Source organism: Osmerus mordax, chromosome 17, assembly GCF_038355195.1.
Source record: "Osmerus mordax isolate fOsmMor3 chromosome 17, fOsmMor3.pri, whole genome shotgun sequence".
Classification (NCBI taxonomy): Eukaryota; Metazoa; Chordata; class Actinopteri; order Osmeriformes; family Osmeridae; genus Osmerus; species Osmerus mordax.
The window spans coordinates 12,766,625-12,785,612 of record NC_090066.1 but is presented as its reverse complement, the minus strand read 5'-3'; the positions used below and the strand labels follow the sequence as shown (position 1 = coordinate 12,785,612).

The 18,988-nt window shown below is 41.8% G+C and overlaps 2 protein-coding genes and 1 long non-coding RNA gene across 8 annotated transcripts; 2 read left to right on the top strand and 1 right to left on the bottom strand.

The window, feature by feature from the left end:
* Positions 1 to 2,869: 2,869 nt before the first annotated feature.
* On the bottom strand, positions 2,870 to 6,718 carry nfyba (nuclear transcription factor Y, beta a). 6 transcript variants are annotated; one of them, XM_067254139.1, is made up of 7 exons: positions 6,503 to 6,718; positions 5,676 to 5,788; positions 5,399 to 5,529; positions 5,090 to 5,287; positions 4,931 to 5,009; positions 4,689 to 4,768; positions 2,870 to 3,410 (listed from the first exon to the last, which is right to left on the bottom strand). In XM_067254139.1, the coding sequence occupies exons 2-7, from the start codon at positions 5,767 to 5,769 to the stop codon at positions 3,375 to 3,377; spliced, it is 618 nt and encodes a 205-aa protein (XP_067110240.1). In that variant the 5' UTR covers positions 5,770 to 5,788; positions 6,503 to 6,718; the 3' UTR covers positions 2,870 to 3,374. The 6 variants fall into 6 exon arrangements, with proteins under 6 accessions (XP_067110240.1, XP_067110241.1, XP_067110244.1 ...); XM_067254140.1 differs by having other exon boundaries at positions 6,528 to 6,718; XM_067254143.1 differs by having other exon boundaries at positions 2,870 to 3,407; positions 6,503 to 6,717.
* A 529-nt stretch (positions 6,719 to 7,247) lies between these two features.
* On the top strand, positions 7,248 to 8,566 carry LOC136960423 (THAP domain-containing protein 6-like). Its single transcript, XM_067254921.1, has 4 exons — positions 7,248 to 7,344; positions 7,787 to 7,967; positions 8,142 to 8,237; positions 8,339 to 8,566. The coding sequence occupies exons 1-4, from the start codon at positions 7,265 to 7,267 to the stop codon at positions 8,564 to 8,566; spliced, it is 585 nt and encodes a 194-aa protein (XP_067111022.1). The 5' UTR covers positions 7,248 to 7,264.
* Positions 8,567 to 15,296: 6,730 nt separating this feature from the next.
* On the top strand, positions 15,297 to 16,972 carry LOC136959910 (uncharacterized). The gene is made up of 3 exons (XR_010878800.1): positions 15,297 to 15,353; positions 15,731 to 16,013; positions 16,649 to 16,972. It is a non-coding gene; the product is annotated as an uncharacterized lncRNA (long non-coding RNA).
* The last annotated feature ends 2,016 nt before the right edge of the window (positions 16,973 to 18,988 follow it).

Sequence of the window (18,988 nt, the reverse complement as noted above, 5' to 3'; positions counted from 1 at the left end):
ATCTGCGTCTGATGAGTATTTTCTTAATTTCGTACCAGGGTCAAATCTACACCAAAAATGAGAAGGGGGGCCGTGTTTTAAAGATAAGGCGATTGCGAAAACATCCAGTGGGTCAGAATATTTTTGTGATTTGTGTAAAACTTGGAATTGGAGTGAGACCGCGTCTTGTTTTGACGTTAGCCTCAGAGTCAGACTTGGCTCGCCCACTGGCAGTGTGTAGTAGGATGTGCTGTTGCACAGCGAGTATCGTATCGTGCGAGGTAAAATTTAAAACCTTTAAAAACGTCTAAATTTAGCAATTAGTGTTGATATTATTGTGCAGAAGTATTTGAGTTGAAGAGTTGTAGGGCTCTGTGGCGTGCTATTGGGCACTGGTGTGTCCTCTTGAACGGGTGCACTGTTCCTGCTGGACGTGCTGTTGGGCGCCATGCTTTCAGGCAGCACATAGACCTGAGGTGGAACGGGCTCCGCTGGCCGCAGGTCTATTAGATTGCGGCGGTATGTGGTGCCATCTATCTCTACCAGATATGAGCGCGGTGCCACCTGCTGGAGACATATGCAGCGGGGCCACCTTCCCCTTCTATCTGCATACTGACTGCATACTGACTGCCATATGTAAAGTTGGTCTGAGCTGTGTGGGGGTGTTGTGGCTCTGCTCAGTGTGTCACTTAGATACATCTCTGGGCCTGGTTTGTATACCACATTCAGGCAGTAGCCCTGAAGAGTGAGCAACATGCTTTGGAGTCGCTTTGGAGCACTGAGGAGGGGCTTGTTAAAGATAGCAATGAGTGGTTTGTGGTCTGTTTCTGCAGTCACATCACCTCTGCCATAGAGGTAATAATGAAATCGTTGACAGGCAAACACTGTGCTCAGGCACTCCTTCTCGATTTGAGCGTAGTTGCGCTCTGCCGGCGTAAGTGCCCGAGAGGCGAATGCAACTGGTTGTCCATCTTGCAAGAGACAGCATCCCAAACCGTTTTGGCTCGCATCTCTCTGCACTGTGACTGGCTTGTTGACATCATAATATTTCAAAACTGGTGCTGCCGACACTAAACGCTTAATTTAGCGCTTTGTTTAGTGGCCTTGGGTCAATACAGATTCGAATCTTATCAGGCTTGTTAACAATCACCATATTACTAATCCAATCAGTAGGTTCTATTACCAAGGTTAGGTGGCCCTCTCTTTCATGTCAATCCAATTCTGCTTTCACAGCTGCTTTGAGGGCTATTGGGACATTGCGGACCTCGCCTGGGAGTGACTCAATGGGTGCGGTAAAAACTTCATTATATCTGCTGATAAGCTGCTGCCTAGTTAGAGACCCTGGAGGCATGCAATCGACTTTGTGCAGCTCCTCTGGTATAGTGAAGTGCATCAGACAACAGAGGGTATTGGTTTGTATCCAAAATCTCAAAGTCTAACGGGTAAGTAAGTCCCTTTATTGTGCAGTGTGTTCTGAACAGTCCGAGTGAAGTCATGATCTTGCGTGAATTGTATCGTCAGATTTATGGGCCAGAGCCTTCATGCGCACATCCGTGAGTTCGGAAGCACGACACATCAACAGCTGAGGCAAGCGTGAGGTCTTTCTCGCCAATATGTAATCCTGGAAATCTTCCTTGAACGTATACCAGTTGGCTGCTAGGTAGCCGGAGTTTCATCTCTGCTGGTGGTGGAATTGTGTTCACTATGGTCACCATCTTTGGGTTAGCACTAGCATGTTTCGTCCGTTTTCTAGCCACCTTGAATCCAGTCCATAAAAACTTTGACACTCGCGTCAGTAGTCATTAACTATCGTAGTTCACTTCTGACACCATGTTTGTATGTACAATAAAGCACGCAGTCATAGTATGCACTACAGCATGGAGTTTACTGAACTGTTGTATATAGTCGTGTCACTGCATTGCACGAGTCTGGTTCCGGTCCAAAAGCATTGCATACACAAGCCACCGCTAGGTGGCAGTTAACCCAATAACAGGACCCACCTGCAACAGACGCAAGCAAGCACACCCTACAATTTCCCCAGAAATTGTACTCTCTCTAGTTTCTATTACAATTGAAATTGTTTGGGGAATGGTACTGTCTTATTTTTCTTATTTATCTTTTGACTAAACTTGTCTCACCTAAGACAACAGAAAATCACATGACAAATTAATCCATACGCTTCATTAGTTTTAGGAGTGGCCAGAGTCTATTGTAAGGAATGGCCTTGTAATCAGGAGTCCTGTTGAGGGACATTGGGCTGTAGGGTTGCAGGGTGATACTGGGTACAAAGGACCTGATCTCCTCCTCTCCCTGAAACAGAAGCCCCAGAAGGTGGGGGGTGTTTGTGGACTGAGGTCACCTTCTATGATGTGGAGGCCAGGTCCTGTATCTACTCCTTCACTGGATGCGTCTTCAGAGAGCTCTTCCCCTGCTTTTCCACTGGGGTTAACAATGATGGTAAAAACTCTGAACTCATCATCCTCAGTCCTGTAAGTCACATAGACTGAGGCCTTCAGTCTACTGCTTTCTCTTTAACACACACAAACTCCACTTCCTAATATACAATTTATATCAAATGCAGTCTGTCATGTGAATATATACAGATGTTATTCAGTCTGTCATGTGAATATACAGATGTTATGATACATCTTCAGGGATGAGCTTTGACAATGTAACCACCAGGGGGAATATGGAGCAGATATTGTATGAGCCAATGAGCCACACTGGTGCTTCAGAGCAACACAAACATTGACCCTACTATGTCGGTTCTCTCAAAGTGAGAAACTTCAAATTGAGTAACATCTGTAGATACTTGTCTGGTACATGTGTAAGTAAAATATAATTTTACATTAATATAAATATAATGTAAAGTTGAAGAATGGGTCAAATATAGCTTTTCTACTTTTATTCAAATGATTTTACACAATGTTACAGCATGTGGCATTCAGTTTTCCACAACTTAGAAAAGGATTGCATGATTCTAGGGCATCTCTCCTCATGGTTCAACTAGAGAGTGCTGAAACAAAACAAGCTTCAAAGGACATGTCCCCCCCATCCAACTTGGAGCAATTTGTAGGAAATACAACAACAAAAACTGACCGCAAACTAAGTTGTGGCCTGAACAGCCTTTTAAAATAAAGCCTTAATAACTTCCCCATCTCAGACCTTTAGGTACCCCACATCTATCATTCTTACTACAATTCCTAGTCAACGGGCTTCCATAGATTGTACACTGGAGGGCTCCGTCAATGCTACCTTCCCACCCAACCACAGAACCCCCTCCCTATCCGTCCTGTTGGTGACCTTTGACCAGCAGCAGGGTCAGAGGAGCTCCGCTGTGACCTCTCGGACAGTTTGGGCACAGTTGGCACCGCAGCATCCAGGGTGATGCCTTGTCATGAGAACTGGATCTGCTGCACGCCAGGAATCTGCTGAGTCAGACCAACATGTGAACACACAGCAGGGTGAGATCACTACTGCATCATGTCCGTGGAAATACAAACAATCACGTGCAAGTTCATTAGCACTGACTGGTCTGAGTAACACGGAGGAGGTAAGGAACACATGCGTTTGGCTGATTCATCGGCAGGAAAGGAGTGAAGAATACAGGACTGAGGAGGTGACCACAAGTGAAGCTCTTCGTCCACTCTGAATTGTATGCTGGCAATTGCTGTTAAGCTCATGCTCAATCAACTAACTTACAAACAACAATTTGTGGTTTCATAATTTTAACACAGCGATACTGCATCTTAAATGTTGGCTGACGTTAGCATAAACGGTGCAAAACAGATCTGTGTGGGATACATTAAAAGGTATGTATTTTAGGATTAAATTACTTCAAGATTTAGCATAACCCAAAAAATGTAATGGATGCATTGGGAGTATCCTGTGTGTTCATGTCAGTTGTTGTGTTTTAGTTTGATGGTACCTTCACGCACATCCTCCAGTATTGGGACAACAAGGATTAAAACAATATGAAGGCAGATGTATAAATATTCTTGGAGGAGTCAGGTCAGTACTGTATGTTTTGGAAAATAAGCCACATTTTCTATAAACCGCACCCCACCAGAATGGGAGCTTTGTGTTTGTAAATCTGAGTATAAACCGCACTGGAATATATGCCGCACTTGATACAGGAACAATGATACCAAGCAATGCACAAGTATGGGCAGTACAGCATGCCATTGTGTAACACACTTCGAAAACGAAAGTAAGTGCTGAATGTACGTTTTCTAGTGTCCGGGAGTTAACTAATATTTACCTTTTAGATGCGTGAGTTCTAAATATTTCTGACGGTCCCCAAAGCGTGTTATTTTTCCAAAACGGTAGCTAGTTAGCTTTACTTAGCTTCTGGGCTAAATTAGCGAGCAGAATACTTGTAGCAATGCTACTACCATGCTATCAGACATCCACACATGCAAAAACGGATTTCAGGGAGGTGGTTTTACTGGCTACGCATATATGCGACGTTATGCAGTGAGACCAGCATTCGAACGATCACATATGTGTGACGCTTCTACTTAACGGGTTGAATAGCATTCACAAAAAGAGTGTTTCTACTGTTGTTTTGTTATAAAAACTTTCTATAAGCCGCACCACAATAAAAATGTAAAATCAGATTATAAACCGTGGTTTTTATTTCCGAAAAATACAGTAGTGGTCTGAGGAGCCATTTTTGACCTAATGGGAACAGTGGTGTTGGGGCTTACCTGTTGATATGAGGTGGTGTACACCATGACGTTTTGTTGCTGTCCATCCGCCGTTATGATGCCCGCAGGCAGCGTGTTCGCTGAACGACAGAAAACAAGGATATTTTCTCCAACAGAATCCCGATGGCCACAATATTTGGTGTGATAAGCAAGGATAGCGGGAAAACCTATGCAGTATCTGTGTCAGAGAAATATAAAGATTTGGGAACACTTTCAGAACAAACTGTCGCCCGTCCACTTACTGAAGCTGTCGTCTGCTAGCTCCTCTCCCAGGCCTTCTCCAACTGACACACCTGGCATGCCCTTCTCCCCCTTCATCGCCTAGGAGACAGCAGGAAGTTGTCAGTTAGCTCCAGTGCAGGAAACACCAGTGCATGGTGTGTCTCCTCACTCAGGCTCACCTCTCTGAACTTCTGCAGGTAGAGTTTGAGTGGCTCCACATACATGTCGAAGCCTAGAGTGGACATGGCAAACAGGATGTCCTCTCCATTGATGGTCTTCCTCTTCTCCTGATGGCAGCGCTCACTGGCCTCGGAGGTAATGAAGCTGATGAACTCGCTGACGCACTCCTGCACACACTCCTTCGCGTCTTTCGCTATCTGTAACACATACATGTCCACCAAAGACCTTTGAGGAAAGAACAGTGATGAAACTATTCAAATATGTCTGGTGGCAACACCTCAACTTCTGCTCTGTCTAACACATTTTACCTTTCCTGTCTGTGGAACAGCATTCTTCATGATGCGGGCAACATTAGCAATAGGTAGATAGATGTCCTGCTCCCGGAAGTTCTCTTTGATGCTACCATCATCATGGTCATTCAAGCCCTCATCTCCATCATCTTCACCAGACATATAGGAATGCAAACAGAACATTAAAGTATGTTTATCTTCTGTGAATATGACTAAGGCCACTTCCTTTAAAAAAGAAATACAAATGCATCTCTGCCAGAACAAACTCGAACTCAAACAATCCTTGGAAACTCACCATCTGGGGACTGCAAGATGTAGTGACTTCCAGCGATGTACTCTCCACTGATGCCCAGCTGAGAGGCGTCTGTCGTGGAGCCGTCTCCGTCCATGTCACAAGCTAGCTAGCTACTACAAGAACATGTTCAAAAAGAGTTGTTAGTGAGCTACGCTAGCTAGCTCGATGTAGCTGCGACAGGCGAGGAACTTGGTACTGTAAATAGGACGCTGTGGGAAATTTTGGATAAATAACAGTTCGACGTATGAGAAATGGTGAAAAAAGGCACCAATAAGATAGCTAGAATTAAACAATGATGGATTGATAGCGTGAAAAGATGGTTTATGAAAAGATCTCAAGTCACTTCGCATTGCAGTTCACGCGCGTCAACAAAGGTATCGTTAGCTAAAATAAGCTAAGCTATCATTTCAGAGCACAACGCAAACATACCACCACAGTCAATACTGGCGAGCTAGTTAGCAAAGCTTGCTAGCTGGCAAACTAGCCAATAATTGTATTGTGTAACGTTACCTGTTGCAGATAATCAATACTTGAACAAACGTTTCTTGTAAGCTATCCATTGCAAAAGTTAGTATTGCAAGCAGTCTGACAGCTTGCGCTCAGAACTGCCATTGTTGGTATACGATTCTGGCCTGTTAGCGCAGAGCAGGACATGGCTCGGCCTTAAGTGTAATTAATATTTTTTGCGATAATTCGCCCATTACCTACTTCCTGCCATTCACTGCTCATTCACACAGACGACAAATACAAATCTGTCAGAGACGAACATTTCCATTCGAGCTAACGAGAAACCGGTTAGCAATCATTGGCCGGAGCCCGACACAAACCTGCAATGAAGCCCTGGTTGGTTACCTTCTCAAAACGGCCGTTTGGTTGGACAGAAAATGGCTGCGAAAGAACCAGTCCTCGGCCGTCCTCAGGACACAAGCCGACTGCTGCACCGTACCAACCGCAAGAAGGCTGTTCGTCTAAGTATACAACCGCCCCTGTACAATACAAATTAAATGCACAAGCTGTTTAACTGGAAACACCCTCCCTTTGGGTGAGTTTCTCAAATACTCATTGGAATTCTGAATTCAATGTGACAATATAGGTTATTCATTGAATATTGTGTTTTATACCATGGTGTGGGTGAATACTCGATTCTGATTGGCTGCAGGGGTGTACATTATCCGGTGATATACGGACACCTACTACGTAATTGCAGCAAAACTGTCTTTTCTGGCTGGCTATATGAGCCTGTACACATAGACATATATACATAGACGCCCCATTGGTCCTTGGCTTGCGCGTCAACTCGCCGCCATCTTGGGAAGGTAATAATTTTTTTGTTACAATGTGTCTGGATGGGAGTTTCGGGAAAAGATACATGGCAATAAATTGGTATTTCATGGTTCTACAGTGTTTCAGTTATGGTTCGTGCACTTCTTGATGTGTTCTCATGTCATTTTATGAATCTGAACTTTAACTGTCATTTCGCGAGACCGGTAATTTAAAAAGAAAGAAAGACAAACGAACTCAACTCACTCACAAAACCGTTACTCTGTAGAGTTACATTTTTGCTACATTCGTAAACTCATGAAGTCAAGATGCCTCAGTGTTGTGCAGCTTGGGACTGTACAAACAGCAGAACAATAACGACAAGAATTCGTGGAATAACCTTTCACAAGTAAGTCTGAACAATTGTTTCTGGTTGTATTTTGCCATTATAACATGATCGATGTTGAGAGCTAACTGACAGTTAGTTGGCTACCAGAGTCAGACTATTAGCTAATAGACATGGGGAGCCAAGCCTAACTTTACGTTATTCTAACATTTGTCAAAAGAAGACAATATTGGCCTAACAAAAAAATATAGGCTATATATATATATATATATATATATATATATATATATATATATATATATATATATATATATATATATATATATATATATATGTATATATATACATATATCTACTGTTACTTGGATGTCGTTAATTATATAGCATACATGGTTTGCAATGGGAAAACTTGAATCCCTGCTGTGCGTTTCGGCTGGGCGACTGATATTATGAATATGACTGTAGTTAGCTGGCTACTGTAGCTAACATTTTTCACACTTTGAAGGTTTCCCAAAGAGAAGGAGTTGAGGAGGCATTGGGAATTTGCTGTTAGAAGGGAACATTTTTCAGCCAGTGACTACTCCGTGCTCTGCAGTGAGCACTTTAAGCAGGAGGACATTGACAGGACAGGTCAGATTGTCAGGATTAGAGATGGAGCTAAGCCAACAGTCTTCATTTTCCAAAGAGTAGGTCTATCACTAGGCTGTAAGGATTTGAGAGCAAGTCAATGTCACACTTTAGTGAAAAGTGTTTTTTTTAGTTTTTTTTTATGTTTAGGAATCAAAGATGTAATGTATAGTACACTGTGAGATACTTAAACCTGTTCAAGTTGTTTTTAAGTATTTTTCCTTCCATTTCAGCAAGTGGCAACCAGGACAACACAAGCCTCAAGGAAGGCTGAAGAGAGCCTGTCAGTGGACTGTTGTCTGCAAGAGCCTGAACCTCTACCTAATGTTGTGAATGTGAGTATGTGTACTAGCTATGCATCAAGCATCTGTGATTGTGAGTGATGTGATATAAACATTACTCAAAACATTTTCATCATTCTTTCTATTAGGAACATCTGTATGCAATGCCTGCATCTCCCACTGGTCTGAAGACTAAATTCAGTAAAGCCTTGGCTAGGGTGGAGAGTCTGGAGCGAGATATGAGGAACACAAAGGTACGAGAACGGAGGGCAAAAAAAACGTTGCATGGTCTTCTGGAGGATCTCAGGGGGAAGAACCTCATAAATGAAGAGCTTAAAGAAAGGCTTGATTTTTACTCAGGTAAAATTAAACTTTGAACTTCATGTATATCTTAGGGGTGTACCCAACAGAGTAGTATCTAAGGCAGAAGAGTAACAAGAAAATAACTGCAACATCATGAGTTCAAATATGCACCTTGTAACTGGATTTCCTGCATGTACATTCTAGGTACCAAAAAGTTTACTTATTATTTTAAGGGCACTTACCAATTAGTCTGTGCTAACTGAATTTCAGATCTTCCAATAGGCCTCCTGTCAAAACAGGGCCATGAGTACAGCAAAGACCAGAAGGAGTTTGCCCTCACTCTCCACCTACATGGTCCAAAAGCTTACGCTTATCTGAGAGAGTCTCTCCACATTCACCTACCACATCCACATACATTGCAAAGGTATTTGTTATGTCATTTAATTGCACTTTTTAAAATGACTGGTTCAAATACATTATATAACTACTTTTTCATTTGATAAAGGTGGATGAGTTCTGTGGATGCCAAGCCTGGCCTCAACACGATGATGTTGGACATGTTGAGGAAAAAACAAGAGGCAGATCCAGTCAAATATGGACGTGTGGCGCTCATGTTGGATGCCATGGCCATCAAAAAGCATGTCCAGTATAATCCGCATACCCAGAAGATGTCTGGATTTGTGGATATGGGGGATGGCATAAATGAGACTGATGTTGCCACTGAGGCCCTCGTGTTAATGGTGGTTGGCCTACAAGGCCATTGGAAGGCTCCAATTGCCTATTACCTCACCAAGTCTGTGTCCCCTGACACACAGAAGGTCCTGCTGGTTCATGCGTTGGAGGCACTGCATGAGCGTGAAATAAGGGTCATGTGTGTGACAATGGATGGGCATGCCTCCAATATCAGCATGTGTAATCAGCTTGGGTGCCAGCTAAAGGCAGACCCTTGTGAGCCTTTACAAACATTTTTCCCACATCCAGTGACTGGTGAGAGGGTGTTTGTAAAGATGGACGCTTGCCATATGTTAAAGCTGGCACGAAACATGTTACAGGCGTACAGTCCAATACGAAGCACCACTGGCCTCATAAACTGGAGCTACATTGTTCACTTGAACGTTGCGTTTGTTTACAGGCGAGTCATTACCTCCCCAAGATGGCGGCGAGTTGGCACGTCGCAGCAACGTTCTGACGCAGACAATGGGGCGTCTATGTATATATGTCTATGCCTGTACAAAGTGTCTGAAATAAGTAACCATAACAACAGGGACGCAGTCAAAGCCTCCATTTACAATTTTGAAAGACTTTAACAAGCTAACTTGTATTTCCAACAATGAGTGACTTGAATATTTATTTTAACCAATTTGAAAAATGTTACTTTTCTGAATCTATTATGTCAGTGTCACGTAACCGCTCATCTCACATCCCATTCGCTCTTCACCTCGCTAGTCAATCTACTTCAGACATGCTGCGGCCAACAGGACAGTAGCCGCAACTCGACACATGGCCGATTATTTTCTTCTTAAAATTATTTATTTGATTTGGGGAAAATGACATGGCTGGATAGCTGGCTAGTTGTTGTTAAACATACTGTCAAATTATAATTTCTGTTTGGAGAATATGTCAACTTTGATGCGGTCATCTCACATCCATTTGCTATTCAACTCGCTCCTCAGGCTGCGGCTGTACTGTAGCCTAGTACTAGTATATGGCCGATACTTTGTGAAAATGTTGAAATTGATTTTGGGACAGTGACATGGCTGGTTAGCTAGCTAATCTTCTTGTCAAACATACTGTAAAATCATATTTACTGTTTGTCAACCGTACACAATGTTATTGCCTTTGAATCTTGCTAGCATAACGTTAGCTTTCAGGCTAATAGCTCAGCCAAGGGAAATCCGGTGTTGGTTCTATGAGCTGAGCGGACTATAAAATATCAGAGTTGGCTAACGTAAAAAAACTTTACATTTTTTGGGGCAAAACGCATGAAAACATTTAATGTTTGTAAAAAAAATTGTTGGCAAGTGACGATGGTATAAGCGGGATAATGCCCTTCGAGGTGTACAATATCACTATACGTCGGACGGTTCACGCCTCCGCATCGTCCATTATCAGGTGATATTGTACACCTCGTCGGGCATTATCCCTTACGTAACCTATAGAATTTTCAACAACAAAAAAAGAAAACAACTGTTCTAGATCAAACCTATATTGAGCCTGTGGTCTATCATAGGTTAGTGTCACAGTGGCCACATCTAGAACAGCCAAAGCAGCAGTTTATGGACGAGGGTATCAGAGTCTGTTTTTTTTTCTGGCCAAAATCTTTCTAAGTACACAACTTCAGGTTTTAGTGCATGCGTGTTAGTGAATGTCACTACAGTCATTTGCGTGCTGTCCAGGGGCGTCGTTAGACCCTTTTTACTGGGGCACGTGCCCCAGTAAAGTCTAAAGTTTGAGTTTTAACTTTATTAGATAGATAGGTACTTTATTAATCCCGTGGGGAAATTCAGGTGTCTCTCACAGCTCTCATATTTACAATAATAACAGACACTATGTACAGACAGTATGGTACAATACAAACAGACAATACAATAAGTTATGTACAGTGTAGATAAAATACAATTTATATTGTAGATGTATAGTGCAAACCAGTGTATGTATTAGAGTGTATTAGAGTTTTATGACAGCTGGGACAAAGGACCTCCTAAGACGCTCAGTCCGAGAACGAAGGGTGTTGAGCCGCCCGCTACGGAGTCTGCTGGACTGTCCTGCCAGGACATGCTGGAGGGGATGATTGACATTGCCCATGATGGCCAAGAGCTATGGCGTGAAATTAGTGCCAGGAGAGCGAGCTCTGTAAAAACGATTTGTAACTTGCAAAAAAGATTTGTGTCTCTGTAGAAAATGATTTGTGTACTTGCAAAAAAGATTTGTGTACTTGTAAAAAAAAGTTTTGTGTCTCCGCAGAAGAAAAAATTTGTGTACTTGTAAAAAAAAGTTTTGTGTCTCCGTAGAAGAAGGTGGGAACACTGCTCCCAAAACCATCTAAGCCAATCAAATATAGCAATTTCTGTGTCTAATATCATTGGACATTTTCGTCTGTCTATCACACAAAGAACGTCAGCGAATAAGAACAAAACTAGAATGCTGATGATTTCAATGGTGAGTCATTTGGTAAGTAGTTCAAAATATCCATGGGCATGTACCTTTAATGCAACATTTAAAGATTATTCGGTTAGCACACTCTTAACAGTATAAGGTATCCAGTATATGGATGAGTCGTAGTAAGTTGAATAGTTTTTTAATGTAAATATGTATACGGATATTTAATTAGACGACCAGTCATTACTGGCAGTAAATAATACACTCTAGAGTGAAAGATCCATATCCAACGCCCCCGCCGCCTCAACATAAAAATGACAACCGGTTTTGCCAACACTCACTTTATTAGAAGTTCATTTTTAACAGTAAAGTACACAACAACAATGAATGTTTACATCAAACCTTGATATTTCCATCTTCAGCTGACAAATACTCAAAATAGCGATTGCATTTCCAACTCGAAAATGCACATCTCTCTCCTCCTCCATTGTTGTTTGTGTCGCTGCGTGCGAGGAAAATCGAACCAGCAACCTTCTGATTACGAGCCCAATTCCCTAACCACTCAGCCACCTGACCCCAGATGAGAATTTAACATATTTCCTCAACTAGGATTTCTTAGGACTTTTAGTATGTTGTTCAGGACACCTCATAGAAATGATCTATGCTGAAAAAAAACGTTTTCCAATTAGTTCTATTTTTGGCTCCAAAATGAGTTACTTTTGCCTGGACTACAGCGGCGTTGTTAGACATAAAGCTCTACTGGGGCACAGGCCCCTATTCATATCCCTTTTCTGTCTTCCAAGCTTGCTGCGCACAATGCACGACTCGGCTATAGAAACTCCCCTTGCTTAACCCACTATACAACAGCTCAGGGACGCAAGTTTGATATTAGCTTTGGCAGCGACATCAATAGTTAATGCGAGCAAGCACATTTTTTTCGTATTCATTTGAGCGCAAATACTGTGTTTTTTGAGCTTCATGTAATATTGTTTTTATATTTTAGTCAAAATAAGATGATCGGTAGGCCTATCATGTAAAAACTTTCGTTAGTTCTGTAATGTTTTCTTAGCCTACCTCAATTCTGACTTGTGTGCCGAGTCCGAAACCTGGACTTTTGTGTGAGTGGCTATTTGGCAACCTCAGAAGAGCGCGCTGACATGGAATTCTACTGGCATCAGTTTGTGTTTTTGGTTAAAGTGCTTTGATTTTACAAGCATTGATTGGGATACGCGTAAATTTTTTCCAGGATTATCAATCTAAATTAATGCACTGACTAATAAAGATATGGATGCGGCGCAAGCTCTTTATGGCGTGAAATTAGTGCCAGGAGAGCGAGCTCTGTAAAAACGATTTGTAACTTGCAAAAAAGATCTCTGTAGAAAATGATTCGTGTACTTGCAAAAAAAAGTTGTGTCTCCGTAGAAGAAGGCAAGATTTGTGTACTTGAAAAAAGATTTGTAACTTTCAAAAAAGATTCGTGTACTTGTAAAAAAAAGTTTTGTGTCTCCGTAGAAGAAAAAGATTTGTGTAATTGTAAAAAAAAGTTTTGTGTCTCCGTAGAAGAAAAAGATTTGTGTACTTGTAAAAAAAAGTTTTGTGTCTCCGTAGAAGAAAAAGATTCGTGTACTTGTAAAAAAAAGTTTTGTGTCTTCGTAGAAGAAGGCGGGAACACTGCTCCCAAAACCATCTAAGCCAATCAAATATAGCCATTTGTGTGTCTAATATCATTGGACATTTTCGTCTGTCTATCACACAAAGAACGTCAGCGAATAAGAACAAAACTAGAACGCTGATGATTTCAATGGTGAGTCATTTGGTAAGTAGTTCAAAATATCCATGGGCATGTATCTTTAATGCAACATTTAAAGATTATTCGGTTAGCACACTCTTAACAGTATAAGGTATCCAGTATATGGATAAGAGTCGTAGTAAGTTGAATAGTTTTTTAATGTAAATATGTATACGGATATTTAATTAGCTGACCAGTCATTAAACCTAGCATTAGTAGGACAATGTGCAGCTAAATGGCAAGGAACTGCCGCGAAATCACTCAATGTAGTTAGTGGTTTTCATTCGAAATGAAAGCTGGCAGTAAATAATACACTCTAGAGTGAAAGATCCATATCTTTTTACTTTTTTGCGCTTAACTTTCCCAGCCAACATTTGAGATCAGTGTGTCCAGCTCATGTTTAGTTAAGCATGGCGAATACACCAACATTGCAGCCGGTAAGCATCATACTAAGCGTTCACAACTTTACATGTTTTTTAATGTAACTAATGTCACTTTTTAAAATCAAAGTAATGCTGTAACTGACCTCTGAATCTTGTTATTACAGGACATTTTTGTTCAAGATTGTACGTCAAGGCTAATGACAAGACTGCAGCATGCCCTCAATGACAACCCGCTAGACCTTGACTACTTAAAGTATATGGTCACACAGGAGAGGACTTTCCTCAGTGCAGCAGGCCAAATCCTGCCAAATGGAATCAGTGAAGCCCTTGAACATCTCTATCATTTGCTTATGAGGCAAACTCATTCTTCACCCTCACCATCCGTGACATGGCAGATTACACCCAATGGACGTCTGATACTTGAAGTTTCAGAAGAACACTTAAGAAGTCTGCTTGATGTTGGCCTTTCTGCTACCTGCATTGCAGAAGTAACTGGGGTGTCGAGAAGAACCATCTTTCGCCGGATAAGTGACTTCAACCTGTCAGTGAGAAGTCAGTATTCCACCATGACTGATGATGAACTAGACGGTAAAGTGAGGGCAATCTAGTCAAGACTCCCCCACACAGGTTACCGCCTTATGAAAGGGTGCCTGCAGTCAGAGGGCTACCATGTGCAGTGGGAGAGAGTGAAGGCTTCCATGCACCGTGTGGATACAGCTGGGATCTTGGACAGGTTGACAGGCATGGGCTGTGTTGTTCGTCGTGTATATTCAGTTCGTGGACCAAGACACTTACAGCACATAGACACAAACCATAAACTCATCAGGTATATCACATCAAACCTTGGCTTTGTTACTGATCAACCAGATATAACATATCTAAATAGTGACAATGCTTTAAATTTTCTATTTAGATACAACATAGTGATCTTTGGTGGGATCGACGGGTTTTCACGCAAGGTACTGTAATTTGTCTATTTTCTTTGTCCATTTGTTCATTTGGGGCACAAGCTAGAGGTTAATGCATTGTCCTACTGACTGTTAACCATCATTTTGCATTCCTCACACACATGCTATCTTGACAATCTATTTGCAACTTATAGACTGCGTTAAGTGTCACATCTTCTGTTCAAGAATGTATATCTAATTTTTTGGTCTGTTTCATCATTATCTATGCACCATTTCCTAATCTTTGATACATACTTTGATGAGTCAATGTTCTAAATTGGGATTTTTATTTCCCTACAGATCATGTACCTTAAAACAGCCACCAACAACCGTGCTGCCACTGCCTTTGACTTTTTCATGGAAGGTGTTATGATGTTTGGTTGGCCTTACAAGTAAAGTTTTTCTCACCTCTTAGTTTTGTAAATGGTTCAATTTATGATGAGTGATTGTCATAGTGTTTTCAATAATTAATACAGCATGTTTGAAATGTCCTTTACTATTGCAAAACAGATCATAGACTTTCTCTTTGAAGGGTGAGAGCTGATCAGGGTGTAGAGAATGTTGACATTGCTAGAGCAATGTTCACCACCCGAAGAACTGGACATGGAAGCTTCATATCTGGAAAGAGCATCCATAACCAGAGGTAATACCAGCACACTCAACTCAGCCTTGTCTCAATGTGCCAGCTTTTTGTAACTTAACACATGTAGGTGTGAATCGTAAAGCCGGACACACTTTGTGTTTGTCCCCACTAGAAAAGTTGTCTAACGCATACAAATTCAAATAGGATCATTAATCAAGGCTGCAGTAGACCAAGTGTGCCTTTGCAAGACAAGGAAATCTGTTAAACACCTACACACATTAAGGCAGATCAATTGACATTTATCCAATTGAGTTAAGAATCATTCTAAATACATTTTTAGATTACTATTATTATCTACAGAAAGAAAATGTCCCAACGTGATTAGATTCATGTTATGTTGTACAAACTGATTCTTCTATCATGGCCTTATTTTAAAGGATTGAACGCCTATGGAGGGACGTGTGGACTGCAGTGACCCATGTCTACTACGATGTCCTGCACAGCTTAGAGGATGAAGGACTCCTGGACCTTGCTGACAGTTTGCATCTGTTCTGTGTACACTTTGTCTTTGTACCTCGGCTGCAGCAGGACCTTGAACATTTTGCTAAAGGCTAAGGCTGGGATGACCACTCTCTGCGCACAGAGAGACGCCGGACCCCAAACCAGCTTCTCCACTTGGGTCTCATGGAGAATCCAGTTACCGAGCCAGACGCTGCAGAGGTAATTCACTTAAAGGCCTAATTACAATAAGCCCTGTCAGCACACTGAAATAACAGACTGTTGGAAAAATTGAAGATGTCACAACTTTTATTCTGTATAAAATGATACTGTGCTTAGCATTCTGTCAGTAGATAAGAGAGACTCCCTTAACAAACTCTAGGCTTTTCTTATAACTCTGGGGGATGGGTGAGTATTTGTTAAGACTAGATGTTGGGGGTTTTCGTTGTTTTAAGGAGATACCGTGTGACAAGGACTAGGTGGAGACGCAAGGTCTGGTGACCATTTGCTTGACATCATGTCGTAAACACGCACACACGTAAAGGTCAAAGGCCAGGTCTATGCAAGGGAGCCAATGAAAGAAGGGCCATGGGACATTTGCATGCCTGTGTATGAACCAATGACTGTTTAGCATGGTGTTGCTTAAATAGTTTAGCTAGCACAACATACTGACAGACAAACTTTGTATTGCGATCAGATTTTGTGTCCTTGCCGGCAAGCATTGAACCATTGTACTTTCTTTGAATCCGACAACTGCATTACTTGAGAAATTATTTTAACACAGATCCTGGAACCCATTCGATTGCTAAAGGGTTTTAAAATTGGAAGTATTTCTAATGATCTGTTCTCCATTTTAGGGAATGCAGATTGATGACATTGACTGGGATGCCACAGGATTTGAAGAAGATCCAGACAGTGGAGTTGTAGTCCCAGACATCGACTGCCCATTAGACCAGGCCGCCATTGCGGAGCTGCGCATGGCTGTACAACCTACTGCACATTCAGTCCGTTTTGGCAGGGACATTTACCTAATGTGTGTCAGGCATGCGTCACATCTTGCTGGTAGAGTATAGTATCTTTGACATGGCAATCTGATAATTGAATGAATCCTGACAATGAAAAATATTCTGAGTGTTTAATTTGTGAATAAAACCTTGTACAAAAACGAAACGTTGAATGAAATGGTACATTTGTCTAGATCTAGACCTTCCTAATATATATATTGCAAATTGAACAAGCCCGGTGTATTCCTGGCCTTAGACGAGACCAAAACCTGTGTCACAGGTTGATATGCAGGACTCCAGTGACAAGCTGAACATGGCATAATTGTCATAGTTTCCAGGCAACTTCAGGGACTGGAAACAAGTGGAAGATCGAGGGTGCGAGCCATGGACCACCTCCATGTGGAGATCCTCTGTTGGGACCTCCCATCCTGTCCAAAACCGAAGCAGGGCCCTCAAAGACTTTTGTGACGCTGAGTAAGAAATCTAAATTCAATACATATTACAGGAAGCTTCCTGCCTTTTACTTTTGCCTGGTTGATGTGCAACTTTGAATGCTTAAAACCTCACAACTAAAAAAGAATATCTTTATGTGCAACACCTTTAAGCAAGCATAATAGGCAGATGTAACAAAAACCTGTCTCAATGAATTGGCGGAGGTATCCTGCTACAGTGCATCTAATTTCCAGAGAGTAGGGCTCATCCTCCTCCTCCTCCATTGGTTTCTCAACAGGCCAGATAATGCGATCAAGGATCGTCTGATGTATAAAAAAAACAAAAAAAGCATGTTGAACCATTCCAAATGTTAGTCACTTTCATTGTACTCATCTGCACATGATTACACTAAAAGGTGCTAAGAGGAAAATGACTAAATAGGTGCAAGACAATGTGACTTCTGATTTATACAAATGTGAGTCAGATGGCTGAGCGGTGAGGGAGTCGGGCTAGTAATCTGAAGGTTGCCAGTTCGATTCCCCGCCAGTGCCGAATGACGTTGTGTCCTTGGGCAAGGCACTTCACCCTACTTGCTTCGGGGAGAATGTCCCTGTACTTACTGTAAGTCGCTCTGGATAAGAGCGTCTGCTAAATGACTAAATGTAAATGTAAATGTAAATGTATATTCAAAATCATTATAGATTCAATACCAACAAAGTATATTACCAACATTTTTAAATGACTTACTGACACACAACAACCTTATTTTACCTCAGGGCTGATGGCCACATCGGCCAAGCGGGGAAACATCAATCTGGCTGTTGCTCTTTTGGTGGATAGCAAAGGCCACACTCCAGTCTGTTTGATGCCTTTTCTTAACTGTACTATCTGTTGTGCAGTTCTACCAAGGACCTAAAAAACAGTAAAACATAGGTAACTTGATCATAAAAGTTAAGGCAAGACAAATATCAATGTGAGACGCTAGTGTGGTCTGGTGACCATCCTCAAGTCTAGTACAGTAGGAACTAACTTCTGTGAAGAACTTGATATTAAATTGACAGCTCCGTGTCTTAAGATGTGTAATGTTTTTTGGATAGAAAGATAAATTCTGCCTCTGTTTAAATCTGACTAGATATGTAGAGTACCGCATGTTGTAGAAGGCGGTGGAACAGCCAGTGGCGGGTCTCCTCTGTGAGGAACTGTCTCCCTATCTCCCAGCTCTCCGCCAACTGCTTTACAGCGCTCTGTTCTTCCTCGCTTAGATCTGCTTGACCCTTCAGCTTCAAACAACCAAGTCACTTAATTAAAGCTCAATGTGTAGTTTAAATGTGCTCTTTATGCATAGGATGAATACACCGCCATAACATTATGACCATTGTCATGTGACGTGAATAAAACTGATAATTTCATTGTCATAGACCCTGTCAGTGGTTGAGATATATTGGTCCGATCCAACAGACGGAATCTTATCGATTAAAAAATCAGTTAACCTGGACCATAAAATAACAAAACAATGTTTGTTATTACTGTTATACATACGGATGCAATAATCTTCCGCATGTCCATATCAGGAACATCATCCAGGGTGATGGTAGTAGCGTCTGGCTTGTCTCCCAAGAGCACGCACACCACGGCTGGACATAGTCCGGCCAGCACAGGGCCTCCATGAAGGAAGGAATGTCCCAGAATCCTCCCAGCCATGAGGAAGAGGTCACTATCCAGAAGAAGTTGAGAAGCACAGGGCACTAAGTGGTCCTGCTG

Excerpts from the sequence above, each read along its gene's own strand:
- nfyba (XM_067254139.1), bottom strand. The coding sequence starts at position 5,769 with ATGGACGGAGACGGCTCCACGACAGACGCCTCTCAGCTGGGCATCAGT. Across the intron at positions 5,288-5,398 it reads CTGTTCCACAGACAGGAAAG|ATAGCGAAAGACGCGAAGGA; the intron begins GTAAAATGTGTT and ends TATGTGTTACAG. Across the intron at positions 3,411-4,688 it reads ACACCACCTCATATCAACAG|CAGATTCCTGGCGTGCAGCA; the intron begins GTAAGCCCCAAC and ends GGTCTGACTCAG.
- LOC136960423 (XM_067254921.1), top strand. The coding sequence starts at position 7,265 with ATGCCTCAGTGTTGTGCAGCTTGGGACTGTACAAACAGCAGAACAATA. Across the intron at positions 7,345-7,786 it reads CGTGGAATAACCTTTCACAA|GTTTCCCAAAGAGAAGGAGT; the intron begins GTAAGTCTGAAC and ends CACACTTTGAAG. Across the intron at positions 7,968-8,141 it reads CAGTCTTCATTTTCCAAAGA|CAAGTGGCAACCAGGACAAC; the intron begins GTAGGTCTATCA and ends CTTCCATTTCAG.